This window comes from Mustela nivalis, assembly GCF_964662115.1.
Source record: "Mustela nivalis genome assembly, chromosome: 6".
In the NCBI taxonomy this organism is placed as follows: Eukaryota; Metazoa; Chordata; class Mammalia; order Carnivora; family Mustelidae; genus Mustela; species Mustela nivalis.
Window position 1 is genome coordinate 134,059,684 of NC_139025.1, and position 24,316 is coordinate 134,083,999.

The window sequence follows — 24,316 nt, forward strand, 5'->3', positions numbered from 1 at the left end:
CAACTAGCCCAGGGCTTTTAATATAGAGACATCACCTACGTTTTTCTCCCCAATTCCCAACTTCCTAAGGTTGGGGGGGGGGGGAATCATTTCACTTTTCTGAACCTCTCTGTTTGCACAGTAGGGAAGACAGTGATCTTTGTGCTGCCGGCCTTGGGTACTACTGGGAAGCTCTAATGAGCCAAGAGGTGGGAAGTGCTCTGGTGACTGGAGTACCACCCAGATGTAAGACAGTATCCTTAAATGACTCTCCTGAGAAACCCTGTGGCCCACATTTCTATGTCACTTCAGATCCACAGGTGAGACCCCTGGAGCTACCACAAAGCGAGGTTGTTTAGAACAGCAAGGCTTCTCAAGGCATCTCAGCAGCCCGGCTCTCACCATGAGAGTCTTTCTTCACCTTGTGGTTTTCAAAGATTTAGAAATTTATCTTTGAGATTCTGTAACTGGGGAGTGAACTTTAAGTGGGTGGAAGTCAGTGTATGGTAAGTGGGAACACATGTTCATCTCAGCATCAAGTTAATAATTTTAATGAGTTTTTGAGGTAGAGATATACTTTGGACTTAATCTGGAAACTCAGAGTCAGACAGTAGGCGAAAGAACACAGCATGACCCAGTTTGGCCTAACTCTATCCATGCCAGGGCTTCAACTCCATGGCAATCTCCGGGCATGACCTCAAGAAGAGGTGGTGTGTATGTGTGTGTGTGTGTGTGTGTAACAGTGAATGCCAATATATCGGCAGGATGCATCAAAGCTCCGAATCTCCAAGGCATTGATTTTTCTGAGTAAGAGACTTGTGGGACCACTAGAGGGCAACATACTGCTACAGAATTGAAAGGAAACACTTGTGACAACTAACTTCTTAAGAGTAAACAGTCGAAGACAAATCATTTTATCTTTAATTATAAACTTCCATTTTCTAATTATTACCATATCACTAAATAAAGTATTTCCCCAGAAGAAAGTCTAAATCTGCACATGATATAATCCAACACCACAGTTGATGGCACACTAGTATATTTTAGTTTACTGAATACAAAACCACATCTCAAACTGTGAGTGATCACGAAGTTAAAGAATGATCTCTTAGTTTAAGGACAGAACACAGACAACCTTATCTAAAAAGACAGAAACTGTGCAAAACACACCAGCATGCGTATATATGTAATAATAAAATATAAATAAAACCAACAGATGCCTTCCCCCCATGCTCTGATGCAATCTGAACCCTTGTCCATGCTACAAACTAAACATTTTGAAGTTTTTCTCCCTTAAGGTCACTAATTAGCAACTGACAGAATTTATATGATTTCTGTGAATTTTGGGTTTTAGTTCCCAAAGAAGAGATAAAAGTTATTTTTAGTCAAATTTATTTTCTAGAAGAGAAGCCAATAGAAATCATTTATTTTAGAAAAAAGAAATCATTTATTTTAGAAAAACTTTTAACAACAGAGTATGTCCTGATACAAAAAGGTAAATTTGTGTATATTAAATTACAGACATTCCTTTTAGCAAACAGGGAATCCCCCTTATGGTTCAGATCATCTCATGCAGTATGAAATAATTCCAACTCTGAAAAAAGTGACCTCACCAAAAATGATGTAATCTTTTTGAAAGAAAGAGAAATAACACAAGACCATGTGTTACAATCTGAGGAACTTTGAGGGTGAAGTCATTTTCTAAAAATATGTTAATAATTTGGGGAACTATATAAGGTATTTTATATCCTTCCTTAAAAAAAAATCTTTAGCAAGTGTCTTGTGATCATTGACAGCTATTGTTTTTAAAGGCTCTGTTCCAATGTTCCCTCCAACAAACAAAATGGGTCAAGATATACAACTATAAGCAGAAAAATGGGATGGACTCAGTAGTACTAGATTGGTTCCGTTATTAAAAGTGCTTGGATAGTGTTTAATAACAGCAAGAAAAACTGTGTAACAAAGGGAACACTGGTTAGATATAAACACTTAAGAGAATTCGTACTTTCCAGATCTTTTGCAACTCCCTTCAAGCAGAAACGCACACTCACCAATTGGAGTCACCAACTCCAATTCTTCCTCTGACTGCACTCAGCACATGAGAGGGATACGGGAGTTACTAAGACTGTTGATACTCAAAAATAAAATATTTCCTTAGAAAAACACGTTATTCGGACACTAGCAGTTGCTTGGAACTCTAAAGAGATGATTAAATAAAAGCAGTGAATACAAATATAAATTATTTATCGTATCTCCACTAGTAGCTGCTTTCAGAAGAAAGATTCTTCGGATTCTTGCAGGCCAGGCTTTAAAGCTGCCCCCCTCCCTGGCTTCGTCCACTCCTGTGTCGGCCTCACCCACATACCGCCGGGCTACCGCCACTGTGTTTAAACAGAGTTCCTCATCATGACACCAGTTTATACTTGAAACCCTGAGAGTACTTCGTCCTCGCATCCGTAGCCCACCTGGTCACACACGTCCATTATTTATCTCCTAGTTGTATGCTTTTTGGTCAGCAGGAATTATTTTGTTTTCTAATTTCCCACCGCAGCTAGCATAGTGTTACAAAACAAGAAGAACTCCAACAGTAGTTCATAACAGTCTTGGATAACACGGATTTGGATGCAAATACAGCTTTCGTGTGTATAATTTCGCTGCGGAAAAACAGTAACATGTATGAAGCTAATGAGACTGGAAGAGAACTGAACTGATAAATCACGTCCAGAAAAGAGATGAAGGACACATATTTGCTCTTCTCCTAAGCATTCAGAAAATACTAACAGGCTAGAAATAATCTGCTAGCTAGTGCTTTCTTATTTTTTTTGAAGGAGTCAAGTTTCTCTGTCAATCTACGGAAGTCTTTGTAAGCATCAGTGATGGAGGAGACCCGGATCCAAAAGCCAGCCAACCTGCAAACAAACGGTAACACAGGCAGGCTGGTTGCCAACTCTGAAAAACAAGCGCCCAGCCTATAGCTGCTGTCTCAAATGTGGGCGAGAGGCCCTTCAGCGGCAGAGTTACACAGGCCTCCAACCACAGGACCCGCATGCATATATCACAGGTAAGTGCTGTGTGGTTTCCACTTGCACCTGCCAGGCCAAGGGTGTAAAATAGTTTATATGGCAAATTCTGAGTCTTCTAAGAGCTGCTTCATGATCTCTGAAAGAAAGCCCAGACAGAGATAGTTCTGACCAGCAGCTGAAGTCCTCCATGCAGGTCTGCCCTTACCTTCTGCAGTTGACTGAGCCTTAAATGAAACTTTCTGTAGCCTCTCTGAAAGACAGGGGCAGGTGTTCGACATCCTGTTCCTAAACGGTGAGCCAAATGACTACCCTGAATGCCCACATGTTTTTCTTTTTGGGGTTACCTGTTACACCTGTGTGTATCTTTAACTCGGTATCCTGCAATAATTTTACCCCTAGAGAGCGGCTGTGAAGAGAGCGCACCATCACAGCACACACCCCAGCACCACCCCACCCGGGTCTGCCTCTCAAAGAAGCACGAGACAACTGTCAAACTGACAGAGGAACCAGCAATAACTGAGGCTACAGGACTTCACCTGGATTTCACCCGTCTTTCATTGATGTCCGTTTTCTACTCCAGGACTGGATGCTGCATCCCACATGCCCTTACCGGTCACATACCCTTCGTCTCCTCTGGTCTGTGACCGCTCCCTCCATCTTTCCTCATTTTGCATGACCTTAAAAACTGCAGAGTAGGGGCGCCTGGGTGGCTCAGTGGGTTAAGCCGCTGCCTTTGGCTCAGGTCATGATCTCGGGGTCCTGGGATTGAGTCCCGCATCGGGCTCTCTGCTCAGCAGGGAGTCTGCTTCCCTCTCTCTCTCTCTGCCTGCCTCTCAGTCTACTTGTGATTTCTCTCTGTCAAATAAATAAATAAAATCTTTGGATAAAAAAAAAACTGCAGAGTACTGGGTGGATATCTCATGGAACGTCCTGTAATTTGGGTCTTAAATTTTCTTGGATAGAGAGCATGGATTTTTGGAAGAGTACCAAAGAGGCGATGTGACCCTCTTAGCACATACCAGAAGGTATGTCAGTTCATTATTGGTGATGTTAAACTCGATTGCTGGTGAAAGTCGCGTCTTCGAGGACTCCCTACTACAAAATTACTATTGTTCCCTTTGTCAGTTATTTGGGGAGAGACATTTTGAGGCTATGCAAACACCCTGTTTTTCCTTAAACTTTCACTCACTCATTTTAGCATCCATTGACCCTGTCTGGCCATGATCTCTGTACTGTGGTAATGACAGTGATGATTTGCTATTTCTCTCATTCTTTTTACATGTAATAATTAGAACTCTTCTCTAAGGAAGAGCTGTTTCTTTCATCATTTTTATCAATAACAGACTTGGTATTTTGTATTCCTTGGGTACTAATCCAATACTATTGTTACTTATTTTGTTGCTTAAATTGTTCTAGTTTGGGCCACTGGAGCTCTTCAGAGAGGCTGGTTCCTGTAAGCATTTCACCTGCACTTCCTTATCCTCTGGCACCTCCGACTCATCCTGTATTTTCATTGCTCCCACTCTATAATCAATCATTTCTCCAAGGAATCCTGATTCCTTTTATTGGAGAATGTTTAGAAACGAAGATCTGAGTACTAGGTGTGTTCAGTTATCAGGTGCCATTACCTGAAGGGTCTATCGGTAGAGCTAGGAAATATATGAGGTACACTATTCACGTGTATATACATTGATATTTCTCTATCTATGTTAAGAAAGTAAGTTCATACTGAAACTTCCAACAATAGCCCAGAAACACAGTGTTCACTGTAGCCTTCCTTCCCCAACCCCAACCACCTTGCTTATTTGTAAGTCACCCCCCCCCCCCCAACAATGAAAAACCTGGCTTTATCTACAATGTATTCACTGTTTGAGTGTTGTCTAACAAATGTACCCTCTTGAGCACAACGACTTCCTCATTTTTTTGTTTTCTCTATCTAGAGTTAAAACCGTTTCCAAAGTTACTGAGAGCTCCTTCCCCGTCCCCTTCCGGATCATCCTGTCACAGACTTGTACTACAGCCATATTCATGTGTCACAGTCTGTATTCCATCTGCAGTTCCCCTGGAATCCTGGTTGATTTTTAACCGCATATAGTAAAACCACTCTTTGTACAGTTTTATGAGTTTTAACAGAGGCATAGACTCATATGTACACCCACCAGCACAGGATCACTGAAGAGTTCCATCGCCTCAAAAATTCACCTCACATACCCTTTGCAGTCAACTCCTCTCTCCATCCCTGGCAACTACTGATCTGTTTTGCATTTTGCAGAATGAAATATAAATAGAATCAAATGCTATGTAGTCTTTTGGATCCAGCTTCTTTCACTTAGCAAAACTCATTTAAGATCATCTATACTGCTGTGAATAAGTGGCTCGTCCCTTTTTTTTGCTGAGCAGTACTCTTTGGATGTACCACAGTGTGTATATGCATCGATTCTTCTGTTGGAAGGACATCTAGGTTGTTCTCAGTTTTTGGCAACTGTGAAAAATACAGATTTCTATAAGCACAGTTCTCCGAGAGGACTGTTGGGTTGTATGACAAGTATATATTTAACTTTGTAAGACGTTGTTGTTCTGTTTTCCCAAGTGGTGTGTGACTTTGCTCTAAGCATGAATATACGAGAGTTCTTGTTGCTCTGCATCCTTGTCAGAACTTGGCATTTTAGAATGCTGGGTTTTTGTTTTGTTTTTAAGTAGCCCTCATCGGGCCTTGAACTCGCCTTGAACTCTGATATCAGCGGGTCTTGAACTCTGATATCAAAACCTGAGCTGAAATCAAGAGCTGGACACTTAACCGACTGAGCCAACCAGGCACCCGAGTAAAGCTGACCCATGATGTTACATTTTTTCAGGTGTGCAACACAGCAGTTCCCCAACTCCATACAGTATGCTGTGCTCACAAGTGTAGCTTTTCCATCTGTCCCCATACAATGCTATCACAGTACCACTGATTTTATTTTTTAAATCTTAGCCATCCTAATAGATGTACAGTTGTATTATCATAGAAGCAGGTAGGTCCTTTACGAGTATGTGATTTGCAAACAGTTTCTCCTCATCTGTAGGCTGTCTTTTTATTCTCTGGGTAGGACCTTTTACAGAGTAAAACTTTTTGATAGTGAAACTATTTTGATAGCATCAATATATCAGAATTTTCTTTATGGATCGTGTTTTTGGTGTATTGTTTCTTCCAAAATTTTCTTCTAAAAGTTTCAGAGTTTTGTATTTTATGCTTGAGTCTATGATGCGTTTTTAGTTAATTTTTGAATAAGGTATGATTTGTATTTTGAGGTTTTATTTTTGCATATGGATGGTGAACTGTTCCAGGAGAGTCAGTTGGACCAGCTATCCTTTCTCGGCTGAACTGCTTTACTGCCTTTGTCAAAATACAACAGAATATATCTGTGTAGGTCTATTTTCTGGGCTCTCTGTTTTGTCCACTGGCGCCCACCTTTCTGCCAGTACCTCTTTCATTCTTGATATTGATAACCTGTGCCTTCTCTTTTAATTTGGTCAGCTTGGCCAGAAGTTTAGCAATCAAAAAACTAGGCTTTGCTTGATTGCTTTTCTCTATTGCTTTCATTTTAAATTTCATTTATTTCTGAATTTTTTCTTTTGATTGCTTTGGGTTAAGTTTTTGCTCTTCTTTCTTGAGTTTATGAGTTTTAACAAAAGTTTACTGATTTAGTACCTTCTCTTTTCTAATATAAACATCAAATGCTGTAAGTTTCCCTCTCTCATATACATACATATACACACACATACACACATACATATTTTATAATTTCTCCTAAGATTTCCTCTTTGACCCAGAGATTATTTAAAAGTGTGTTAATTTCTCAATATATAAGGATTTTTCCTTTCTGTTATGATTTCATTATGATCAGAGAATATAATCTAGTTGATTTTAACTCTTTGATATTTGTTGAGATTTACTTTATGGCACAGGTAATGGTCTATCTTGGTGAATGTTCCAAGGGCCCTTAAGAAAAATGTTATGCTCTGCTGTTGTGAAGTGTCCCATAAAAGTCTATTAGAGTACTGGTGAGGCTGGTTGAGTATTGCTCAGGTTGTCCAGATCCGTACAGATTTTTCTGCCTGCTTGTTCTGCCGATTACGGAGAGAAGAATGTTTAAGTTTCCAGCTACAGTTGTGGATTTTTCTATTTCACCTTTTAGTTCCATCAGTTTTTGGCTTACAAATTTTGAAGGCAGGCTGTTACATGTGTATACACTAAAGATACTTATTTCTTGGAAAATGGACTGTGTGAAGTCCTTCTTTATTCTTGATAATATTCCTTATTGTGAAGCCCATATTGTCTAAAATTAATATTGCTACACTAGCCTTTTTGTGGTTAACATTTGCATAGTATGTTTTCTCTATCTGCTAACTTCTGCCTTTATATTTAAAGTAGGGTTTCTATAGACTGTGTATAGTATGACCTTCCTTTTTTTAAAATTAATTAATTTTTAAAATAAACATATAAAGGGGGTGCCTGGGTGGCTCAGTGAGTTAAAGCCTCTGTCTTCGGCTCAGGTCATGATCTCAGCGACCTGGGATCAAGCCCCGCATCGGCTTCTCTGCTCAGCAGGGAGCCTGCTTCCTCCTCTCTGCCTGCCTCTTGGCCTACTTGTGATCTCTGTCTGTCAAATAAATAAATAAAATCTTTAAAAATAAATAAATAAATAAATACACATATGATGTGTTTTTATCCCCAGGGGTACAGGTCTATGAATCGCCATGACCTTCCTTTTCTTAAACAATCTGACATTTTGTCTTTTAACTGATGTTTACGACCACATTCAGTGTGATTACTTGTATGGTTGGATTACAATCTACAATGTTGTTAGCTGTATTTATTTGCCTCATTGTCTCTTTGTTGTATTTTCCTGTTTTCTCCCATATCTTGGGCTATTCGAGCATATTTTAATAATTCCATTTTATCTCCTCTATTGACTTTTTATACCTCTTTCATAAATTGTTTTCTGTAGTTGCACTAGGTTTTATAACATACATCTTTAGTTAACTAGAGTTTACCGTCAAGTAGATATCATATTAGGTGTAGAGTAAGGGCTTCGAACAGTGTGTTTACAACTTTGCTTCCTGTCTTTTGTTGTCCTACACTTTATTTCTACATGTATTATAAGCACCAAATTCATTCCCGCTATTTTTGCTTTAGAAAGTAGTGATCTTTTAGAACAATGAAAAAGAGAGATGCCTGGATTCCGGTTTCTAATACCAGTCTCCAATAATAAGGAACCAGGTTCCTTAGAGAAATGACTGATTCTGGAACTGGGGCAGGGAATATACAAGATGAGCCCGGAACACTTCATCATAACTGAAAAATTTTAAAGTAACCTTCATTATCCCCTCCCTGCCAAAAATAACCCCACAAGGATGAGGGTGTATTTTCAGAGGAACTGGAACCAAGTGAAAAGTCCTCGACAGCTAAAGCTGGAATATGAGCAACAGAATGAAACAGTATTGGTAGAACTATATGTTAGCAGAATTTAGTAGTATAAATATCCATAAGTCTGTATTAAAGTAAATCATTAAATAATAAAAGCAAACAGATAAATCACCTGTTCAGAAGAACTCCAAATAATTTATGTAGATATTCTGCCCTCAAGGAGGTAGAGCCCAATTCCCCACTCCTTAAGTATGGACCTTGCATAGGACTTCTTTCCAAAGAGGACAGTACGCAAAGGAAGAAGTGTAACTTTGCAGCACAGAAACCCATGCAACACTGCATCAGCAAGGTGACCAAGGTTGACAACAACAGTAATTACTCATAATGATACTATGTACCCTTTGTATGAGGTGATCAAAATGGCACACTTGAGTTGTGGCCTTCCTCCCTGAAACCCATAACCCCAGTCTAATCATGAGTAAAACGTGGGGAAAAAAGTCCCAATGGAAGGACATTCTACAAGATACCTTACTAGTACTTCTCAAAACTGTCAAGGTCATTAAAGCAAGGAAAGACTTAGAAACTATCACAGCCAAGAGGAGTCTGAGGAAACAGCCTACTAAGTGGGAAACAGCCTACTAAGTGTAATGTGGTGTCTTGGATGGGGTCCCAGAACACAAGCTATGTGGTTTAAAAACTAAAGAAATCTGAATAACGTACAAAAGTTCTGTGAATAATAATGTATCAATACTGACCTTTTAGTACTATGCAGTACTACCAGTACTATTGTACTATACTAATGCAAGATGTTAATAATCGGAGAAACTGGTACGAAGCATTAGGAGAACTTTCTGTACTATCTTTGTAATCTAAAATAAAAGGTTTATAAAATTTAGGGGAAAATAAATTGTGTTTTATTTTATCTTCATTTATTTCATTTCCATTGTTCTTTATTTCTCTGTGTTCTATATTTCTCTGTGTAGATCCAAGTTTTCGCTGGCATCACAGTCCCTTTGCAGAAGGACTTCCTTCAGCATTTTTTGCAGAACAGATCTCCCAGCAATAAATTCCCCAGATTTTTTTGTTTGAGAAAGTTTTTATTTCTCTTTCATTTCTGAAAGACAACTTTGCTGGATACAGAATTCCAGGTTGAGGGTTTCTTGTTTTGAATTCCAGCACCGCAGGTTACTCCACGGTTTTATAGCTTGCATAGGTTCTGAAGAGAAGTATGGTATATATTTTCTTTTTCCTTCTCTTTCCTCTGGCTGCCTTTAAGATTTTCTCCTTGTTGTCCTTTGCTTTTAGTAACCTGAAATGTGTGTGTATTTGTCCTACTTGGTGTTACTGTTTCTTCAAATATTTCTTCTGCTCTGTTCTCTCTCCCCTCTTTTTGGAATTCCAATGACAAATATGTTAAACCACCTGATAGAAGTCCACAGCTCTTGGAAGATTTGTTCTGCTCTTTGTTTTGCAGTTTGGGTTAACTTCACTGACCTACAGACCAATAGGTCTTTAGCGCTTGGTTGGAGTTCATTTAGTTAGGAATTGGGCTGAGTTGGAGCTCATGGGTGCAGTCATCACCCTTGGTGCCGCCACCATGGGCCCCGAATCCCTGCAGCAGGAAGTGAGGCTGGTTTGCCGGAAGTCGGTTTTTCTCCAGTGTGTGATCCATTCTCAGTCTGCAGCCTTCCCCTCTTGGTGCTGCGCCCCGGGCTGGGGCCTCTTGGGCATCTGCCATGCTCTTGGCGTTCACATTGTTTCTGCACCTCCGCCCTGGCTTCAAATGTTTTTCCTTTTCCATTTCTCAAGATACAATGGGAGGTCGCCAAAGGGCCTGGAGGGTGACACTTTCTGTCGTTCATCCCCTCACAGATGAACACTTCTGGTCCATAGGACAGAAAGGGGAGAAGGGTCCAGGCAGCACATTTTGTCCCTATTACAGGGGCTGCTCTTCCCTTTTCTCAGCCGTACATCATAGGGGAGACATCTTCAGGATGTTCCCAATCTCTTCTGTGAGCACCCAGTGGGGTTTGTGAAGAAAAAGCCTCCAAAAGAACTTGGACTTCACCTACATCAGAGTAGGTCAACTTTCAGTAGAGAAATGTACCTCGTATGCCAAGTCAGAGTGCCACTCTGGAAAATGTATACAATTTACAGCATGTACAAAACTGGCAGGTTTTACTTGAACAATAAAAGACTGAAAACAAATTATGTTTCAAGGAAAAACAAATGAATGCTTTAATTTACTATAATAAAATGTTATGACTGTGGAGGTACCAACCATATCAATATAGAAAGTTTAGAAACTAGAAAAGGAGAGAGAAAATTCCTATATCCACCATCCCAACATAACTATGATAATCAGTTTGGATTTCCCCTCCTTTTTATTTTCCACATGCATATTTTTTTGCATAGTTTTAAATTACAACTAAAAAGAAGTTCAGATGAAAATTTTCATTTACATAACTTTCATACTGTTGAATACATTGGTTTCTTCCTATTATTCATACTATAAATAAAGTTGCAGTGAATCTTTGCAAGTTCTAGTTCATTTCTTTAGGAGAGATTCCCAGGAATGGGATTTGTGGGCTCAGAGGCATGAACATTTTTATGACTACTGGGACATCTTTGCAAAATCTTTTCAGAAAGCTCATTACTAACTTACAATGCCATCATCAGTTTCCTCACACCTGCACTGGTTCTCCAGATCACAACACAAAGTGGTAATAGTTGGCAATTAGTGAGTTTGTGGTTTTCTTTTGTCATTTTTATTTAAATCTCCTGATACATCCTTTCCATTTTTCAAATACTAGTTGGGTTTCTTTTTTGAATTGTACATTTAGGTACATTAAAAAACCCACCTACTTATTAAATATTCCCCTTCCTCTTGCTTGTATTTTATTTTACTTCTTTACGGAATGAGAAAATCTTTTTATCTCCCTTAAGACAACTGGAGAAAAGTGGTTGCAAGCTCAGTGGCTTTTGCAGCTCACTGTGGAGGAGCCAGAGCTTTCCAGCTTTCTGCTCTGCCATCCTAGGCTTTTGCTGGTCTGTCCCCTTGACACAGTCGTGCTTCCTGATCTCAAGATGGGACTGTACATCCCGCTGCCACATGCAGACAATAGTGCCCAATGAACGGAGTCTTTGCCCAAAGACTGTTAAGTCTTTCTGAGAGTATGAATGTGTAATGTTTTCTCTCTAGATTTCAGGATAGTATAACACCTATACAATATACACTACATTCTCTTATCATTTGATTGATTGATTGATTGATTTTTAATATTTTATTTATTTATTTGACAAACAGAGATCACAAGTAGGCAGAGAGGCAGGCAGAGAGAAAGGGGGAGGCAGGTCTCCCACTGAGCAGAGAGCCAGAGGCAGGGCTCCCAGGACCCTGGGATCATGACTTGAGCTGAAGGCAGAGGCTTTAACCCACTGAGCCACCCAGGCGCCCCTCTCTTAGCATTTTAAAAGTACCTCCACACTTTGGTTTAGAATTCCTTTTAAAAATCAAATGTATCTATTTTAAAACTCATATTAACATACCACATAATACAAAATGGTACATAAAATAAAAACTTAACAATCAAGGCTTTAGCATAAATTTAAAATCTCCATGTATCCATTACATCAGGAAAAACAATACTGCCAAAACCCTGAAAAGGCTCTATAATTGGGCCCCCCGAACATTCCTGTTGTCCCACCTACCCAAAATAACCAGTATTATGACTATTACAGTGACTTGTTTTTCTTTACAGTTTTATCATCTATCTACACGCAATCTTAGCACATAATATTGCTTGGCTATTTTTCCAGCTTTATTTAGATAGAATAGAATAATTTTGTATTTGCATCCATTGTCTTTCATACATCATAGTCTGATGAAATTCAGCCACCATGCTAATTACTGCTATAGTTTCTTCCTTTTCATTCCAGTATAGAACTCCTTCACATAGACATACTATCACTTATTTATTTGTTCTACTGTTGACAGAAATTTGGATTATTTCTAGATGTTGCCTGTAATAGGCAATGCCATGCGCATTCCTTTATTTCCTGATGCTCATGGTACACATATGCATTTCTCTACAGTATATAAGGATGAATAAAAATGGTGGGTTGTAGAACCCATATATCTACTACTTTAGGAGACAATGTCAAAACAGCTGCATCAATTTGCACTGTAATCCTCAGGGAATGAGAGTTTGGAACTCTCACAATGAGAGTTATCAATACCTGGTATTATCAGCCTATTCTGCTTTGGCCATTCTGGCTGTTGTATGATGCTTTCTGTGATTTTAATTTTGCATTGCCTTGGTTACTGAGACTGAGTATCTTGTCACAGGCTTACTGGATACCCGGTAACTTCTTTTGTAAAATGTTCTCATGCACATTTTCAAAAATCAGATTTTTTTCATGATGACTTGTAAGTATTCTTGATAAAAAAGACCTCTGTGTGCTGTATGTATACAATCTACATTTTCTCACTGTCTTGCCTTTTTGTTCTCTTCATGGTGATTTTGATCAATAAAGATTCTTAATTTTACACAACCAAATCAATCCTTCTTTTACAGTTATGCTTCCTCTGATTTCCTATTTAACATGTCTTTCCCTATTCTAAGTTTGTCTCATGCTTAAAAACCTCAAAGATGCTTCTGCTTGCCTTATTACATGGGCCTGAAGCATCCTGTATTTTGGGAAGCAGGAGACTCAACAAAAATTAAAATAAGAACGAGGAGAACAGAGGCTCATCTATAAAAACATTATACATTTGAAAATTATAGTATCAGTAAAAATGTTCCAGTTTAAAGGTTAATTGAAACTATATGGAAGTGGTTCATGGCAAGCCTTTAAGCCTGGACTGAAAAATTAAAGTTATTATACAGATTATGTATAAAAAATTGATTAATTATACATAAAAAATGGTTGCTGGCTGAAATACTCTGTCACCAGAGAGCTTACCTCTATGTGATTAAATTCTCCAAAATTTGTTGATACTTTTTTTGTGGCCCAGCATGTGGTCAATTTTCAGTTTTATGTACACAAAGAACTTTTTTTTTTTTTTTTTTAAGTATAGAAGAACATATGGGGCACCTGGGTGGCCAGTCAAGTTAAGCGTCTGCCTTCAGCTCAGGTCATGATCCCAGGGTCCCGGGACTGAGTCCCACACTGGGCTCCCTGCTCAGCAAGGACTCTGCTTCTCCCTCTGCCCTGTCTTTCCTCCCCCCTCATGCTCTGACAAATAAACAAGCAAAATCTTAAAAAAGAGAAAAAAGGAACACAGTGTAAAGAACGTTTACTCTGTACTTTAAATGTAGATAACAACACTCTAGTGTATGGAAAGCAGATGGCGCAGATGTTAGATGTAGCTACTAGAAGGGCCTGTTAATCTCTGATTCACTCTACTTCTATGGTCTTGCCTTTTGGGGGCTTAACACAAAGTGTTAAAATACCCATGACAGATCATTTATTTTAGGGACAAAGTGACAGGAGCACACTGGACCCTCCCAATTTTTAAGGGCCCTGAACTTTGACTTCCCTGTCCCCCTAGGTCTCTGAGGCATCCTGCTCCACTGTGGAAGTGGCAACTACCACCTGCAGAAAAGCAGTCACTAATGCCAGGCTCACCCTCTTTGAGGATCTGTCTCCAACATTCCCTGGATCTTGAGCCAGGAATTCTTCATTATTTTGTAGGTTCTCAAGTGCTTTCAAGCAGATTTAAAAAATATTTTGCCTAGCATTTGTAGGTGTCTTCAGTGGAAGGGTTGGTCCCAATAATCAGGTCTACTATTATCACAGCACAAGCTTAATTGTCTTGTCTTTTTTTAAACCTCAATTTTAATTTCATTTATGGAAGGTTTCATTATCCAAAAGCTCTTTTCTATATATCATCTTAAGACCAGAAAGAAGATTTCCCAAAATGTTTTATGATACTAATTATGAAAGATGCTTTTTCATGAGGAAAAAAATGAAGGTTTCTATTATGAAATCACTTTGTGTAACCATATGTTACATACTAAGTTTAATGACTCACAAACAAATTAGCATTTTAAAGGCTCCAGTAAGTCCTACAGTGAAGAAAATTGCTTAGTTTTATTTAACACAAGGTTTACCAAACATTGATAAATCCTTCTTCTCATACAGTTCCAAGAAACATATCTGGAAAAATAGATTAGAAATCATTCTTTACTTTTAAATATTTTTCCCTCTAAATTTCCCTGGGAATCTTAACTGTTTAATCTTTTCATTCATAAAGAGTATATCTGGTATAATAATGAGTTTAAACTACTTTTTCCAAACTACTAAACTAAAATGGCATCATTGTTGAAAATGAGCTAAAACATATTATCTGGCTCTTCCTCACAAAAATAACATTTTAAAAATACCCATGGCAGATCATTTATTTTAGGGACAATTTATAGTAAAAACACTTTAAACCCATGTATGCTCTAAGTATTTCACATAAATACATGCTTCCAGTTGGTATCTTAGTTGACATAAAAAGTCTACTCAGATCTAATTCTGTTAAAAAGCAGATATATATATATATATATAGATAGATAGATAGATAGATATATACATATATGCCATTTAGAATACAAGCCACACAAGTGGAGTAAGTAGCGTTACACACAGTCTAGGTAAAATTGGCATGTACGAGTATGAGTTAATGAAGAATCAGGACATACAATCTTGATGCATTATGAGATGCTGAGGTGTACCCTAAGAAGCAGGATTTATCTCTGTTTATACGTAATAATGTAAACAGACTTTTAAATAACTCACTAAAGGGGTGCCTGGGGGGCTCAGTTGGTTAAATGTCTGCCTGTGGGTCAGGTTGTGATGCGGTTCTGGGACTGAGCCCCATGTCCAGCTCCCCAGTCAGCAGGTCAGCAAGGAGGCTCCTTGTTTCTCTCCTTCTGTCTCCTCTCTCTCCCCCAGCCCCCCATTCATGCAACGCTCTCTCTCTCAAATAAATAAAATCTTTAAGTTTCTCACTAAGCACTTACAATATTTTAATACTTACTTGAATTTTAAGTTTTAATAGAAATACATGTTCCCTAATCATGATTATTAACACTATTAACACTAAACACATTAGTTACCTAAGATGGGGGGAGGAAGGGCATGGGAATGGAACAGAGGTATAAAAGGGATTAATACACAGCAGACTGAGATGCTTTGTATGAAGTAATGACGATGTGCCATGATCCCAGGAGTAGGATTATGTAGTCCTCTAAACATAAAGGTCACGACAGGGAGAGGAGGCTTATAAAAAAAGAAAAATGAATGAAAACAACAACAACAACAAAAGAAAATGTATTTTGATGATGACAAAGTCTGAGTTTCAAATTACCAAAGGGAGCACAGAAAAACCAAGCAGCAGAGACAGAGTTTAGATTTACAGTTGCATGGCAGATAAGAAAAAATATTGATAAAAGCTTTTAGAAAGTGTAAAAAGTACAAAAAAAAATGGGAATTGAAACACTTGTTTGACAGGAGTTAGAACCGTGTTTACAATATGCCAGAAGGATGAAGAAAAAAAAAAGAAGGAAAGTCAAGGGGAAAACACATTAGAAATCTTCGAAGAGTTAAACTCCATGGGGGAGGGGGGAACTATTTCGGAAATAAACCAAGAGGTACTTACAATTAACATTAAATGAAATAGAAATTCTCGAGTCTAGCCTTAGCTAAGCTAGGAAGTAGAAGGCAAAGTAAGATGGGCAGTACTGGGGGAGTACAAGCATATGGGAAGGTTTAACACAAAAAGAGTATGTATATGGGCATGCAAATAACTCAAATGAAGTTTAAATAAACTATAAATATTTGGAAATACACATATAAGTAAAGCAGCCTAATGTATAACTATTAATACTGTTATGAATTTTCCACAATTATGTTAAAAAAGATCCTACATTGGTCTTATATAATATTCCATCCAAAGCACAATTAATATGTGGCAGAATTAGGCATTTAACCTACCACTATGTTTTATAACTTGTCTCAGCAATATGTTTCTTTCTCATCACCTTAAATTAAGTTATTCAATTATCTCTGCAAATCTCTTGAGGCAGAAGCTCCTTACATTTTAATAGAATGAATGGGCTGAATACATACAAGTGTAAATTTTTCTTAGAAGTGTCTGTGTTCAGAAGTCTCCAGGAACACACGATATCTAAATCAGGGAGGAAAGTTTTTTTTTCCAGATACAATGATGATACAATGATGACAACTATGTTTATCACAGATTAAGAGACCAAGACCACTTAATGTGATGATAATCCAAAGGAATACAGTTATTCTTACAACTCTTTGACATATATGCCATGTTTCTGTAATGTTCAGTTCATAGTGTATCTTTGCCGGCACTCGGAGGTTGGGCAGACATATTTAAACATGTGTTTAAACTTGCTAGTCATCTTTGGGATCCTAAAGTAAAAAACAAAACAAAACTAACCCAATTTGGCTACAACTGTGACAAAATGTGGATGTTCTACAGGTAGCCACCAAAACAATGCTTTGAAGACAAACTTCTTAATAATCTTTGTAGCTCTAGAAGCAGGCCCACCATTTCTTTGTTATTGCAACCTCTCCAAAAACATTTCATGCTATTATAAAATGTATCATCTGCTAATGATCTAACTTTTGGCAAGAATAGATGATACAGAAATCTTCTCCTTAAGAAACTAGCTTGATGTAAAAACTGTATGAAGGCAATTGCATCTTTAGCAAAGAACAGTATCTGAAAGCACTTGAGGAAGCACTCAAGGCCAAGGTATAAAGAACAGAGCAGGGATGTTATTTAAAAATGTTAGGTATTAGTAAAAACACCCCTCAGAAGAAAATTAAGTCTACGAAGGGACATGTCTGTTCTAGTCATATACCCATTTTTCCCTTATCTGGTATAAGGCCTCATTTGAGGGACAATATTCCCTTTATCTCATATAGGGCAGATGCCTAGAAAGACAAACAGGAGTAATTCACGCACCCACTGGACTGCTTCCAGCTCCATTTGGCACTGTGAGGTCTGAAGTGCTCAACATCCCACCTAAAAATTTTGGAGAGGGAACAGAGAGGGCAGAGAATGAACATGAATTGGTTTTCCTTATCTGAACGAAGTAAACTGCACTCCTTTCCTAAAAAGCAAAAATAAAAACTAGCCCTAGACTGAATCTGGCATAACTGTGTAATATGATATAGTTAAATATACATATAAAAGCTCACCTATCAAGCTCTGGATACAAATGCTTTCCTGTATCAATATCAAAAAGTACAAATTCCTAAGAATGGGGTCAGTGCTAACAGTACTATTAAATTTGGGACTTAAAGAAGAGGAAACACTGTATTACAAAGAATAAAGTCATAAATGCTGATTTTTGCTGAATTCATGAACTCTAACTCCAGTCAGGTACATCTACTCTCTTATTTTTGACATGAGTGACTCACACTCGAACTTTAAGTCTTTGCTCATGATACCCTAATTAAATTTTCTGCCTGTCAAAGTATGGTTTCCCGTGAAAAGGAAAGTTATAGATGGGAGATTCTGTATATGGGTCCACTGTACCCAAGAGGATGCCACAGCGCCGCAGTAAATCCTCAAAAATATTCCTTAAAATGGAATCAATTATGTGGCAGTGACTCTCGCACATCATAGAAAATTAAAGGTAGCGAAATAAGAAACTGCTTATGTCAGCAATTCTTTTTCTTAAAGAACCAGCAGAAGAGAGACCACTACACACCTGTACTGCCGGTACTCGGCGGTCTCTGAGGGACTCCAGGGGATACATTTCTGTGCAGCGTGGCTTGAGGTGGAGACAGCATGCTTGAATCTGCTAATGTTGAGCTGGCGGCCAAAGATGGCGACACAAGTGAACTCCCTGGGTTAGTGTAGGACAAAGCATTAGGGCTGGTCACAGGGACTGTGACAGACATTGAGAAGTTTTGAGGTGGCAAACCAGGCTGTAAATAAAGAACAAGGAAGAGAAAACTGTTAGTTTCATTTTCATCTATATTAAATAAATAACTTACGAATTTTAATTTGGATAAGGTAACTCCACAGTTATTAAAAGTTGAGGACAGGGATAGTTTCTTACTAATCAACTGGTAGATTTAAGTTGCTTTCTTCAGAATTACATTTGAACATGAGTATGTCTGACATAAACTTTTCAATTTCCGTTTTATATATGAATACATATACACCACTATAAAGTGTGTGTGTGTGTGTGTGTGTGTGTGTGTGTGTATATATATATATATATATATATATATATATATATATATATATATATTTAAAACAGTCCTAGAAATGAAAATTAGATGTCAGAACCTGATATTAAAGTAGTGTTGTCAGATTTAGACATTACAAAATATATTGTTACCAAGTAAGCATAAAATTTGCATTTTAATAATCCAAACCAGTTTAGTAACATTACATTTCTATTGAGAGATTACAAATTTAACAAAAGGAGAAAATATGTACACAAATTATAAATTTAATACACCAAATGTGGGACATTATAAATCAGCCCTGGTTTAACTGACTGACATTCTTAATGGACAAAACTTAAAAAAAAAATCAAGTCATATATACAACACAATGCAATCTGAGTGTGATGAAATGCAAAGAAACCATCTAAACAATAAAATTAACCGCTGAAAACCTATCTTTAAATTGTATGAAGATTAAGTTATAATTATAAATGCTATCTTACTTCCCTCCTAAGTATTCCACACCCCCTTAAAACAGTATTTGTCATTTCTTCTTGTATTTCCTTCGTAGACCATATATAATATACTTGTTAACCATGAATATAACAGTTCTCTTTATAAAATCTCCATTATAGAGAAAGAAGAAAGCTTTATTCTCTCCATATTTTAAAAGTGATTGCAAAGAGTGGTAACACTGCTAATTCAAAGTTGGAAGAACATAATTTATGTTCTCTATTCAATAGATTATTTCAGAAAGAAAATTATCATTCATTAACTGACATAAAACAATGGCTACATGACAAAAAAATTTTTTTTCAAAGGTAAAGCAATTTTATTTACACAATATTTTGCAGTTTAACATTTACTACAAAGTCACCAGCATCCATGTGAGGTCAGAAGGGATTTTATTTTATTTATGTTTTTAAAGAATAATAACTGTATTAGCACAAAAATACTTCCTTAAATCTATTTTTCATGAGCTTCTTATAGTAAAGGACTCCTTTGAAGAGATAATCCATGATGTATACTTCAAGGCATAGTTTTTAAGAGAATTAACTCTGACAATAAGATAAATATCAGAATCAGAACCAATTTGTTCCCTGAAGCCTACACTACAGATGCAGCTTTAGAAAATCAGATCCAAAATAGCTGTTTTAAGCAGCTCTTGCCAATGAGCTCCCCGTAAGAACTCTTTGAAGAACTATCAAAGAAGGATAACTCAAAAAACTACTGGTTTTCATGATGGTTAGATGTATGAGCATAGGAAAATTTTAAACCAAGTATTTGATTTGCAACCAGTTTAAAAACTTTGCTTCCTTAAATTAGTATCAAGCCAAGCCTCTCTTCCTCAATACCTACAATAAAAGAAAAGAAAAGTTTGGAGGTATTTTGCCAAATAGTTTTCGGACATTTACAAAGAACCAAAGAGTAAGTTACTACTATTACAGCAACTATACAAAATAATTAAAAATAATCCTGAAACATCAAATTTTGTAATAAATCTAATCACTTTATATTTTATAGTCTCAAGATCTATTAATGTACATGTAATATTTTTTAAGTCATGAGAGGGAAAGGGAAATCTTATATGAACCCTTTATATTTACGATCATGGAAATTTAAGAGCTAGAAGGGACCTTAAAAATTACGTAAGCCAGCTCATTCACTTTACTGATGAGAAAATTGGCATCTGAGAGGGATTTATGCACCCTGTCCAAAGGTATAGGAGACAGTAAGTAGAACTTAGATTAGGATGCCTTCTCTTCACTTCCTTGTTTAAGACACTGAACATGTATTATTATAAGACTCCAACAAATTTATTTTGAAGTTCTGTAAAACAAACAACAAAAAAACCCTAACAAAATTTCTTCCCCTTCTACTTATTGGTATCATCACCCACTGCGAAAATAAACAGGATGCATAGCCAATATCTTCATGCACAAGATAAAAGCAGAAACCATACTTTAGTACTCACTGCGATTTTATGATTCCGCATCATATTATCAAATTCCTCATTAATTTTTTTATATTTTTCTTCTGTATGTGGAGTTAGCACATAGGAAGTATCAGGGTCTGGGCTGTCGCACCCTCTGTGTTCCTTCTTGTTCAGAGCCTATATAATGAAGTTAACAAAAAGGATCAACAAATAAAAAGTAGAGGTAAAGTAAAAGTACTTTCAGGGCCTCGTTTGAAATAAAATCACTATCTTCATTTAGTTTGCTGAATCTGTCCTCCGAGAGTGGACTGTGCTCAAAGTAATCGTCAGCATCAGGACTCTCACAACCATTCAGGCCTTTCTTTCTTAAAGTCTGAAATACAATTGGAAAATTCACACACAAATGATACTAACTTGCCATGAGTTTTGTAAAATTTATTAAGAGAGCACAGACTGAATGAATTATTACAAGAGCCACTGAAATGGTTTTTAAATGATCACAAATGTACTCTAATCCTCCAAATAATGTAAACCTTAGGTATAAGCAAAATTAATGTTCCCAGTGCACATTAAGAAAAAAAAGGAATGTTAATTTATTTGGATTCTTTCTTCCCAAACTTCCTAGAGATACTAAATTACTCACGGCTCTGACATTTACAATCTGAATCTGATTACAGCCTGATCAACACATCTGATAGGGCCAATGAGTGTGCAAACTGACACAGAAATGTATCAAAATGATGCTCTGAGAAGCTATCATAGTACCTTTACAAAATGAACATTTCAGCAACTTCATCTACTGAAACTGCTTTCCACCTGAGTTTATCCTAGCCACCAGAAAGAATTAGCATCCTATCTCAGTAACCTCATTCCTAATTTGTTCTTAAATACTATCATTTTCCTACAAAACTTAAAGGCAAAAAACTCAAATACTTATTTACATTTGACAGCTATGACTCTTTTCTATGTAGAGTATACATATTATTAGTGACACTGAACATCTATTGGTGTAAGATTGCAACAAATTTATTTTGAAGTTCTATAAAACAAAACAAAAAAAAAACCCACTAATGAAATTTTCCCCCTTCTACTTACTTTTAAAGTTTGTAATAATATGTTAAACAGCATGTATCTTTCACCCCCTTGGCTACCTCTTCGTACAGAGCTCCTTCAGGGGTTGACCTAATCCACTGAACTGACTTTCTGGAAAACTTTGTGTTATGAAAGTATCTCCTAGACAATATGTTCACTTTTCCTTCTTATTTTGAGGTAAAAATATAATGAACTATTTGTTTTCTGATTTTTAATTTTTTTCACTAAAATCACCATGAAATGACTTGTTCAATATTTAAAAGAGTAGCTTTACAACCAAGGGCTTGACAATTTGTGGAATACTAATTTATTTCCAGAATGTCTAAATTTTTAAAAACCCCAATGGGTGTTTTTTTAAAGTAGAATTAGAGTTCAACATTTTAAATAGCTTTGAGGCTGGCTGATTTTCTAATCAACCACTGTGAAGTTTTGGGAAGTTAAAATTTTCCAAGTAAACTAATGAAGTTTATTTAATTGGGAAACAAAGTTTGATCAATAAATTAGTACTATGTTTGCTAATTTATTCTTTAATGATTATTTAAATTAGATTTAAGATGCACTTAATTAATTCATAGTAATCTTGATATCCTTTAAAATATAATTTACAATTATGAATGCTTATTTTATAAGCACTGAAAGAATGTAAACACACAACAGGTTAAGATAGGAAATTTTTTTCTTAGTTTCCCTGAAGTCAAATTATTTTAAAATCCTTTAGTCAATTTGATTTTTTTCATGCTTACAGAATCATAAACAATCCTAAGTGCTGATACGTTAACTTCTCCAATTACTTAGCATGCACTAGGAATCCCACATATAGTCTCTGAAACCCCCACTGTAACACAATCACTAAACATAAGCATAGAGCAAACACTACCTGTACTTCCCTAACACTGGCCCCGTGGCTCTACGTTCTATGGATATAACTGATCACATGAACTTTTATGTGTACTTAGCCATAAAAGGTCCAGTTATTTAGAACTAAGGGATGGAGACATGTATTCTCCTCCGCTCACTGTAGCAAGTTCTGCTTGCCAAAGCTCTGCAAGTTGCTATCAGCAATGAAGACGTTAACATTCAGAATATTGGAACACAATGAACTCTTATAACCTACACAGCCCTAGAAACAAAACAAATATAGTAAGTGCCTACACAGATTTCATCATGAACTTGTTGACTTATTCTAGCCTGAAATCTCCAGATATTTTCCCATCATATTCACGCATCTTAAGACTAGGAAATTCATAGTCATGCTTTCACTAATAGCGACCACCAACTATGTGCCTCTTTGAAGTCCTTTCAAATTACTGAAGAAAAAGAATATGGACTTTTAAAGTAATTACACAGAAGTTTTATTCTACAACAACAGGGTTAACCCTACTTGCACTCATAAAGAATAGTGTTCTGGTATCTCCAGCTCTGCAAGCCTTCACTTCAGATGGGGTTCCTGTCATTGTGAGGGAATTCAAGAGGCTCTATCAGCTCTGGAGATAACAAGCTCATGTACCTCTACTGGATACCCAACTTGCGTCTTCTTATCACCAGAACATGAAGAGTTGTTGTGAGGACCCAACTACCATAAAAAGACTTTTTCTGTCTTCTTTATCATTACCACAGAGCTTAATAGTAAAAGTCTCTCCTGTGTCACAGGTACTAACACATGGAATGCTGTCATCTATTAACAAGCTTAGGTGAGGCATATAAGAAACAGGCTAGCTTCAATTTTTTCACGTGCTTCAGGTCAGCCACAATAAAAACACTTGGTTAACGAAGAAAACAGTGTGAAAGGCTACCATTTTGAGGAATCTGTTGTTGTGTATTCCTTAAGAGTACTAGCACGGTGCACAGTCTATGGCTATTACAGATGATTATTATGGTCCATTCTGAAGTAAATAGTACTTCATAAAAAGTACTTTGCTATTGTACATCAACAGACAGTTTTCAGTGACATTATGGCAAACTCATGGGGAAAGTTCAATTGTGCCAAAATAATTTCAAGTTTCACAGGTATGTATCATGTAAGTTGACTGAAGTTGCTTTTCTTAAATAATTAAGTTATTAATTTAAGCTAACTTGATACAACCTGTTAGGTGTTCTTTTGTACCAGTGTTCTAAACATGTCTAATGATTCCAACTGCAAAGATTACTTAAATGAAATCCTAAAATGAATGCCCATATAATTTTCATCAGTGTGTTTCTATAAAAGAAATTTTATTTTTGGAGGGTTAGCTAAACACCTTTAAAAAACAAACATTTCTACTCCTCACAATAGATGTAAACAATATTATGATTTTAATGGCACTTCTTCTTATATTTTGGGCCAATTCGGTCAGGTACTTTCTGCATACTTGAACATACATTATAAAATGCAGATTTTAAATAATCAACGTCCTTAGCTAATATTTACCTTAAGTATTAGTTATCTAAGGACAGATTCTGAAAGCTTTTTAAATGGATCAAAAAAAAAAAAAAAAAACCCCTCCTAAGTGTCTTTATGGAAAACTATGTATTGTTTAGGGCACATCCTTCCATGTCATCCGATTCTATGGGGTTTGTGCCTTTGAGCTATTTAACAACTCTGTAGAGATAGAAGTTAATTTGTTGAAACTGGTAATAATGGAAATTAATGTTTGTAGACATGCAAATAAATTCTGTCTGATGGTG

At 36.8% G+C, this 24,316-nt stretch overlaps 2 protein-coding genes across 2 annotated transcripts in view; both read right to left on the minus strand.

The window, feature by feature from the left end:
- Nucleotides 1–24,316, minus strand: part of MCTP2 (multiple C2 and transmembrane domain containing 2) — a 646,489-nt gene that overhangs the window by 339,568 nt on the left and 282,605 nt on the right.
- The window catches only part of LOC309867506 (myocyte-specific enhancer factor 2A-like), a gene marked incomplete at its 5' end in the record, with an annotated part of 98,664 nt that overhangs the window by 6,828 nt on the left and 67,520 nt on the right, over nucleotides 1–24,316 (minus strand). The window contains 3 exon segments of the mRNA XM_082736423.1: nucleotides 17,405–17,464; nucleotides 18,156–18,375; nucleotides 20,799–20,933. Coding sequence (XP_082592549.1) covers nucleotides 17,405–17,464; nucleotides 18,156–18,375; nucleotides 20,799–20,933 — 415 coding nt within the window.